The following is a 9,627-nucleotide window of genomic DNA, read 5'->3' as shown; positions in this document are numbered from 1 at the left end:
CAGTTTTATTCCCACACACACCCACGTGCAGAAACAAACACACGCCAATGCAGCACTGTAAACAGCGGAATGTCACAGACAGTGGATGTGGGTTAGTCAGGCGTAGAAACATATACTGTACGTGATTTAATGCTAAAAGCATGTGCAGCCAAGTGAAATAATGATGTGTTTATCCATGAATGGGCAGCCGAATGTCTAGCATGATCTTAGTCTCAGGTGTAATGGATTCCTGACAGAAGAATATCTCTCTGCGAATCACATGGCTTCTCTCGCATTTCCTGGATGACTGGTCAGTTTCCTCATCATCTACTGTCGGTACAAAGAGAGCGACCTTGCGGTGGAATGTAGCCATCACTCCAGTTTGAGAATCGCATAATTTTCAACATAATCCCTGCTATAATTAGCTGAATAAACCCATTATAGTGTAGCACTTCACAATAAAACTACATTGTGTAATCGTGAAGATAAGAGGCCACAGTGTCAAGGCAGAGAGGCTCAGCTCTGAGGTTCTACAGCCTCTTGCAATGGAAAAGGAAAGACTGCCTGTGACAAAACGTGTGCAGTGTGTGTGTGTCCATGCAATATTCCAACAACATCAGTGTTACCTTGGTAACTAATCCCATTTACTGAGGATTGGATCCATTATTCAGGTTCTTCCTCTCAAAGCTGAATAGTTGTTATCATGGTGTGTCAGGGACAGAGACTCGGAGGAGGCAAATATTGAATATTCAGTGTTTTCTTCACAATATTTTACATCATTCAATGCACAAAGTGTAATCCATTAGGTAATGTAAACTGTTGTGAAACCCTGGATTTCTACTGCTATAAAGAGTAAATCATGTGTGTGTATAAAAAAAGAAAATCAATAGGAAATACTATGTAGGATCTATTCACATATCCATCTTCTTTATGCTGGCATTAAATACAGAATATATATATATATATATATATATTGTTCAACAGTGCATCCTATCCTTGGGAGTTATAATTTCTCGGTTTCTGCAGCCAATCATCTTTCATAAAAACTAACATTCAGGTGAAGAAAAAGGTCACTTCGGAATAATTGTAATGGAGGCCTACAAAAGCCGAGGGTAATGTGCGTCAATAACTTGACAGCACAAAAAAAGTCTGAATTAAACTGTAGCATGAATTACAGCCTCCGCATTCTGTGATCAGTGAAACGGCACACAAAGCATTAGGGATGCAACAATATGGGTATTGAGATAGCAAAGCTTTCCCACTGACAGCTACTGTGTTTGGTTTGTCACAAAGCAGAGGAAGCTGCTGCGGCATTCACATATTGTTGTTCATTCTAGTTCTCCCACTCATCCATCCAGGGGTAGCATTTCAACCATGAACAAAATGTCGCTTAGGTAAGCAGCTGACTGGCCGATGACCTTGTTCATAAATGAGATAAGGTAACCCTTCATTAATAAAAGCCTTCATCAACAACAAAAAAAGTGTCTGTTTAAAATAATTAGATTTAGATTCCAACTAATTTATGTACTGACCTTGTGTTTTATGAAGCCCCAAAGTGTTCAGTATTAAATACAAAAATAAGACATTGTGAAGTAAATAATAATCTGAATGGATAGACTAAAATGAAACCTATAAATAAGCCAATAAATTCTTGAGAAGCCTTGTAAAGTTAATTAAAACATTTTGTATGTGTCTAGTGTTTATTTACAGCAGAAGCTAGTTGGCTCAGCACTTTGACATCGTTGGCGCTGTAGTTAACCGGAGCTAACATGCTAAATGTGGTAAAGTAGTAGATGTTGCTTTCTGAACAAGCTACCTACAGTACCTCCCCGGCTAACTAGCCAAAGTAAAGAGCCAATGTTAATAGCAGCAGTTAGGTAGTTAATTCTTGGTAATGTTGTGATTTGAAAGGTGTTTATCAAAGGCACACAACTAGGATGAGCAAAAATATACACTGTTTCTCTGTGTTTTCTCTAACCAGCAGGAGTTAGCTGGTAAGGTGGTTGGTTAGTGGGCCTAGTGGGAGGCTGGGGGCATGAAAATGAGAATGATAAAATTACACATTTTAGGGTTCCTTAAATAATTTAATAATTTAGTAGTTTATTCATATTACTTACAATATAATTATTTATTTCATAATGTCTTATTGAATGATAATAAACCAAGGGGTTTTATAGTGTTTAGCAGTATTAGCTGGAGTTAGCCTGCCCCAAACCTCTAAAGCTATGTCCTCCCCTCCCCCCCCTCTGTCTGTGTCCCAGGAGGGCAACTGGAGGAGAATGACTGGTAAACTCCAGACCAGCAACGTGACCAACAAGAATGACCCGCGCTCCCTAAACTCCAGAGTCTTTATCGGCAACCTCAACACAACCATCGTCAAGAAGACCGACATAGAGGTCATCTTCGCCAAGTACGGCAAGATAGTGGGTTGCTCTGTGCACAAAGGTTACGCCTTCGTACAGTATTTGCAAGAGAGGAACGCCCGAGCAGCTGTGGCGGGAGAATATGCCCGTATCATCGCTGGACAGCCTCTTGGTGAGTCTTTTCTCTTTTTCACTCTTTAGTGAGAGTTTTCTGCATTTACTTGCATTGCAGATGAACTCATGAAGGGCCAGCAAGATACAGTCTCTATGTCACTTCACGAAAAACTTTCACCTTGAATTACAGAATGTTTCGTTAAAGCCTGTTCTTTGCTAGAGGAATGGATTGTATCTCTTGGGAACACAAAATGCCTGGGGCATCTCTCAGACTTTTAGTTTAGAGTCTCCCTGGGCTCCTAAATGGTGAAGTGTCTGTGTTTGCTGTCACGCTGTTCTGGAGAAAATCCCTGCTGAATCCGTTAAATGATCCACTAGTGAATGTAAGCACAGTTTTGATTTTTAACATTTACCAGGCAGCAGCTTGCAAAAAGTATGTCAAAGTTCTTGAGACACACATCTTAGAGCAGCAGTTGTTAAGTGGCAAGGGATGCAACATTCTGTGCAAGTCTCGATTTTTCTATTGTCCATACGCTTTATAATGGGTTGCTTTTGTGGAAGTTGGCTGTGAAATGTCTTTTATTCACATTAGTTTTGCTCAATCCATATTAGGTTTGTATTTGAAGAATGTTGTCTTGGGCATTATCTTGTTAAACCCATCTTTGTGAAGCCTGGGGTTAAATTGCGAAGATACAGCTCATTCCTAGACACTACTGCTTTACGTGATTTTAAAATAACCACGACTGGATAAGACTGCAGGCAACAGACCTTTTGATTTAAGTATTTGAAACTTGTTTGGTGTTTCAACTAGGGAACCTGAGGTTCAGAGTGCAAAGAGTGCATCACTGGCTGTCAGTATGTAACACAGTTAAAAATATCAGCAGGAGACGATCAAAGGGAGCAGAGCATGATGGAAGTATAGAGTAACTGGAATGGATTATTATGTGGATGTGGAATATGAACAGAGTTGGTAGTTAGCATCTAGGCTATGACTTTGTAACTCCACACAGTGGTACACCAAGCTCACCCAGCAGAGTGATGATAAAAACGTTATCCGGCTGAGTGCAGGGGTTGAGGAGGAGTTCTGCCTGTGTGGTATAGTGCAGGCCAGCTAGTCGCATCACAAATCTCAGGGCGCTGGGCTTTGCCCGTTAGTCGTCCTTCCACTTCCTGAAGGTATGATTTCCTCTTCGGCTTTGCACCGAGAGAGTTCCAGGGAGGACTACCATTTGAAGATTCATTATCTGCTCTCTCCTCCTGTTTCTTGGTAGGCCTGGCGGTGCTAGTTAGCTGCGTCTTAGCTTGCGTTTGTCCAATGTTTTGAGTCCATGGTAAAGTTGTATCATTCCCACACAGTCCATTTACCTCCACGTTTACTTCTAGTTGTTGGATTTTTGTTCTTCTGCAGGAGTTTGTGGTAGTCATCCGTGGAGAAGGGAGGCATCTTGCTGCTACTTAGCTTTAGCTTAGCTGCTGGTTAGCATTAGCTAACAACCCAAATAGCTCGATGACTTTCTGGATTCGTCTTCACTCAAACATTGAAGAGTGATATATGTGACATATTTGGCAATAAAAACAAGAAGAAAAACAAGAACAGTGAACATTAGCAGTAAAATGGAAGCAGAGGCAAGAGCAAGCAGCAAAGCATCTGCACTGTAAGAAAGCAGGAAGTACGATGGAAGTGGGACACCCACCAGATGTATTTATTGAACAGACACTAATAATAATTCAGCTCAATGGATAGAGCTCTTTCCCCACAGATGGTTCAGAGGTCTAACAACAAGGAATAGTTTAATAGAGTATATATGCACATTATCTTATCTCCCCCCCACCCTTCACAGATGTCCTCCTCCTCCCCTGTCTGCTGATGCATCCACCAAGGCCAAGGTCCCAGCCTTGGTATTGTATTCGTGGGAAGAGGGTTAAGTGGTGAGATCAGGATGACGCTACATCAAGCCAGACATGAAAATACCTTTGATATGTTGACATTTATTATTAGGGTTTAAATGTCTGGTTGGCCTCGTCTGCATATGTTCAGGTTTAAGCGAAACAAGTTATAACTAAAAGAACAATATGATAAATTTCCACTGCACATGAGTCTAATGCAATCACCACTCTCTCTGGCCTGACGTCCTCTACCCACTGTAAGGCAATAACTATGGCCATAATCTCACATGTAAACACAGATAAATCACCGCTGAGTCTCTTCCCACACTCCAAATGGGATTACTGCTGCTGCTGTTTCCAATGCATTTTCTGCAGGAAATGCATTTTCTAGTTTCAAGTCTTCTTAGCTCGTAACTTGGTGACCGGTCTGAGGCCACGATGGGAGTTCCCGGACCGGATGGGGACTGGTTTTCAGTGGGAGAGTTGCAATCATCACCTGGTCCATACTGCAGAGGAAGACAAGGAAGTCATAGTATAGAATGTCGATAAAAGTCATAAAAAAGTCATTGTATTTAGAGGTTGTTGTGTCTCCTCTGCATCAACAGGACAGGTTATCGGTCTACCTTTTCTTTCTAGACTACATTTATCAACCTAAACATCAAAACAATAAGCCAACTCGACTGTCCCAGCCTCTTCGAAAATCCATCTGGCTGCTGAGAGACCTATCCTTTGCTGTCCTATTGTAAAGATGATGGCTGTTTTATGAAGGCCTGCCTGTTTGGACAGGTATGAAATCTAACCTTTCCACCCCCAACAAATGCGATGCTAAGACGTGTTTTTTTTGATCTGATATCACTGCAACAATGGATGAAGGATGGAAAAGACAACAGCAAGAAACAAAGAGCTCTGTTTGCCTGATAAATGGCGGTTATCGTGTTTTTGCTTCTTTCATTAGTTTCATATTTGGCACTATGAATGTTTTGATTAGCAAAAAAACGCATCAGTCATTTAAACTAACTCACAACCAGGACCATCGCCAATCAGAGCCGAAACCATCACTGAGCACTATACCGTATCCATATTGACGGTGTCACTGAGTTATTTCTTACTTTTCTGCAAATTATTTGACTCCCTTCACGGGTGATTGCTCGCTTTTGGTTGAGTAAGCAGACATGATCGAAAGCATCGTCGTTCCAACTGACCTCGCAGCAATGCAACCCATGCCATCACCATGCCATCACTCGATCTACAAGTCATGCGGCAAGAGTATGACTGCGAGATACATCCTTAATTGACAATTAAGGACACCCTCGGTCTCAACCTCTCGAGCTGATGCTTTTTATATTAGCGTGGCGAAGGGATGACTCAGCCACATAATGATTTGTAGTGGAGGAATGACCTCCGCAAAGGATCTGTCTTCCTGTTTCATTGAAGGGTTGTTGCCTGCAAGATCAAACTCAGAGATCACATCTGTAGGTGAGTAAATATTGTTATGGAGGAACTGCAGTCAGATGTGTTAGGTGTGTGTTACAACCACCATTGGCTGCTGAGATCACCCAGAGAACCACATAAAGAGAAGCAGAGCATGTTGTTGTGGAGGCAGAGGTGCGTTTTGAAAAGCTTGGTTTTCTGCTGGCAGTGGTCACTGCAGAAGAGGTCAGTGGAATAATCACATCATAGTACGACTACAAGGATCCACCTCAGCTGCTGCACCAGTGATGACTAATCTCTGCACTCAATGACACAAGCGTCAAGGGTCATAGCCTGCCGCCGCCACAGAAGATAAGACTGTCACAGAGTATGGATGAAAAACAGCTGATGAACAAATGCAAAAATTCTATTATAGCACAGCTGGCAGCATCTTCCTCCCCCCCCTCCGCTCAGTGAAAAAAAGTGGATGCTCCATTACCCTATCTATGGATAGCGGTTCACATCGAGGATTGTGAGCACAGCAATCATTACTAAATAGCTGTGCTATTCTGGATGGCAGTGTCTCTACGCAAGTCAGAGTTACGAGCAAGAAGAAATTCCTCTAAAAGCACTCCACATGAACACCTCCATCTTCCTGCATGGTGCTGAAACACTCAAAGCCAGACGCTGTCGCAATTAATAAGATTAAGTAGACAAATCTTTGGAAAACGGGTAGCTGAAATCAAGCAATCTGATTGTTGCACCGCTTTGACGACTAATTCCTTTGCACTCAGTGTCACTCCCCATTTGAAGAGAAGGACTAATGTGTTGTCATGGTTGCTTATTAACAGGGTCACTAGGGGAGCACTTCCGCGAACATTTAACCGGTAACAAATCGCTAAGAAATGGAAAAATGTAACTTCTATGGAGGAGCGGATTGAGCAGGAAAAATTCACAAGTTTAACTACATGTAGAGCAACGTAAAGAGGAGGTTCAACAATGTTATACAGAATATACAAGCAAGCAGCAATGCAGCAGAAATACACTGACCACTGCCTCCACTGCGCCACGATTCCGAAATTAGGATACATTAGATTACATGTGAAACCTCTCTCCAGAGCTATTGGCTATGAAATCAATACATTTTAGTCTTTAATTTAGTTTTCAGGGATTTTCCTGGGGATTTGTCGCCATTATCCAATATTAGTTCACACATACTGTAGGTGTTCTCAGTTATTCTGACTGATTAGACCTCATGTTGATGAAGCTCACAATAAGTATCACAGCCATGTGAGGTCGGCTGCTCTGGCCTTTCTAGTCTTTTAACTACTCGAAGCGCTTTACACTACATGTTAACATTCACACACGCACATTAATACACTGAAGGCAGAGGCTGCCATACGAGACCTTGCCCATCGGCATCTTATCTAAATGCTAGTTCACACACACACATACAGATGGCACAGCCTTTGGGTGCAATTTGGGGTTCAGTATCTTGCCCAACGACACTTCCACAAGCTGACTGGAGGAGCCGGGGATTGAACCGCCGGTCTTCCGATCAGTGGACGACCTCCTGAGCCCCCCCGCTACAAACATCTCTACCTCTCACGCGTTGTTGTTGTGTGTTCTCTTCCCTCCGGCTAAAAGCTGACCGAGGAACACGGTGACATGATGATTGCTGGCATCCATGAAACTCAAATGCATCCGAGCAGTTTTCCTCCTTCACCCACTGAGATCTGTCTGCTGTATCTCCATGGCCCTGCTCTCCGGTGGGCTCAGTGGGCCGCCGCAGAGTCAAAGAGTGACAGATTGTTTTTGCCCTGAGCTGTCCCAGCATGACCAAACCTGACCACTGCACTGCTGAGTCTCCAGATCTACATGTATACAACACAGTACACGACACATATGCTTTGCAGCTAAATAAAATCTAACTCAGGCGTTTGAAAGTCGTCTCGGATTCTAGAAAGAGTTAGAATTGTAGCATTGTTTGCATCAAATACTTTGCCATGCATATCACTCTTGCCCTCTATGTGGCGAGATGAAGATCTCTCTTTTCTTGTTTTTCTCATCTACAGAGGTGTTAATGGCACCGCGTGCTCGTCTGTGTCTGCTGTAGGCAGCAGAAGCGTGTGATTGGCAGGCGGCGATTGAAGCCCTGATGGAAAAGGACAATGAAAGAGTGACAATTTTGTAAGACATGGCCATGTATGAAGATACAAGCTTCTGTGGAGAAGGGAGGAGAGGTTAATAGCAGAGCGAGGGCCAAGTAACAACATCTCTGGAGAGTCTGTCTGAAAGCAAGCACACCAGATAATCTTCCCTCTGTTGACTCTGAGCAGCCTGACCCCCAAAAGATCGGCTTTCCCTTCCACCTGGAAGTGTCATGCTGAAGGTCCATCCCATTACAATATTAATGTCCACAGTGAAGGATAATGTGTGATGGATCACCAATCATACCGCCTCCAAAGGGCATTGGCATGAGTTAGGCACATAAATAATAAAGTGATTTAGATGCAAAATCTATCCTAAGCGGATTACAAAAGCAGTGGCACTGCCATCAATCGTCGTTTTGGGCAAACATGATGCATAGCAAGGAGCACAGAACACAGACACAGAGGTATATTGGGAAGAAGGGGAGCATTGAGCAGAGACAGGTGTGTAGTATGTAAAGGTAGTGTTTGTGCTCTTACAAAATATGGCATATGTTGTATTCTTGTTGATAAGTGGCCAAATACAGTTGCTGCGATGTAATTTGGGAATATTCCCAGTCACTCCTACAATGGACTTTGATGGCGTAAAAGTTTCTTATTCTCTTAAATTCCTTTTGTACTGTGGGATAGTGGGTTGTCCCATTTGGAAGTTGACAATCGTACGACATATGTGGCGGGAAAAACGTTGTTGACAGTGGTGTGATCTGAAATGCCTCATAATTGATCAAATACAGTCAAACAGATTGTTCCACAAGACTTTGATAGACAATACAATATCAATCTTCTCTTTTCAGCAAGAAATGTTCCCCAAAACGTCCGACTATTGCTCTGAGTGAGAGTTTGTTGTCGGCCTGCAAGAATTAAAAGTGCAGAGGATTTGTTGCCTCCATAAGTCACTTAAACACGAGAAAAAAGGATAAAAGTTGGAAAAAAACGAAGGTACCTTTTAAGTAAATTGCAACACTTTCTCACAAAATACTTGCAACTCCTTCAATGTTGCTATGAATATCAGAGGCTTAACGTTATAAGTGAATACCCGAGGGGGATTTTTTTTTCTTTAATGTCTATCCAAACCAATCCTCTTGCATTTTCTCCACCTGGCTTCTGTAATTCTCTTTCTCTCATTCACCATTAGTATTCACAGGCTCGCGTTCGGTTTGAAATTTGCATAGATAATTCCAACTATGTCTACAATAACTGCACAGCTCAGTAACTTTATTTAGAGAGCCAGGTTTAGAGGCATGAACAGTCATGAGTGAGAGGCCTTATGGGTATTGCAGTATGCAACTGGATGGGCCAATTCTCCCTGATCCATCGGACTGAGCCTTGCCAAAGCTAACCCCATAAGGCCTCCTCTGTGTCTTTCATGTCCCCGTGTTTGCTGCTGAGGCTGTGAGAGTATTCAGTGTGTCTGAGCATGCGTGTGTGCTCGTATGTGGGGGTTCTGTGTGCTTGCAGATGGGAAATGCTCGAGAATTCAGGTTTGTGCCTCTCTCAGAGAAGGATTTCAACCTCGACGCTCCACACAAACTGTATCAATACATGATCTGTCTCCTTGCTCTCTTATTCCCTTTCTCCCCTCCTTTCCATATCTCTCCTTGTCCTTGATGGTGATTAGAATGCACCCTGGTTGTTCGTCTCCTCCCTCATTAATCACGCTCTGA

At 42.7% G+C, this 9,627-nt stretch overlaps 1 protein-coding gene across 3 annotated transcripts in view; it reads left to right on the top strand.

Annotated features, from left to right (window-relative positions):
• Nucleotides 1–2,258: 2,258 nt before the first annotated feature.
• ralyl (RALY RNA binding protein like) overlaps nt 2,259–9,627 on the top strand; it is a 42,036-nt gene continuing 34,667 nt past the window's right edge. For all 3 annotated transcript variants that reach the window (XM_076080506.1, XM_076080505.1, XM_076080504.1), the window contains exon 1: nt 2,259–2,514. In XM_076080506.1, the coding sequence (XP_075936621.1) occupies nt 2,259–2,514 (256 nt within the window). The remainder of the gene's footprint in view (nt 2,515–9,627) is intronic.

The sequence above is a fragment of the Anarhichas minor genome, unplaced genomic scaffold, assembly GCF_050575085.1.
Source record: "Anarhichas minor isolate MPS153535 unplaced genomic scaffold, ASM5057508v1 ptg000074l, whole genome shotgun sequence".
Taxonomy (NCBI): domain Eukaryota; kingdom Metazoa; phylum Chordata; class Actinopteri; order Perciformes; family Anarhichadidae; genus Anarhichas; species Anarhichas minor.
The sequence above is the reverse complement of the archived record's forward strand: the minus strand, read 5'-3'. Positions and strand labels throughout refer to the sequence as shown.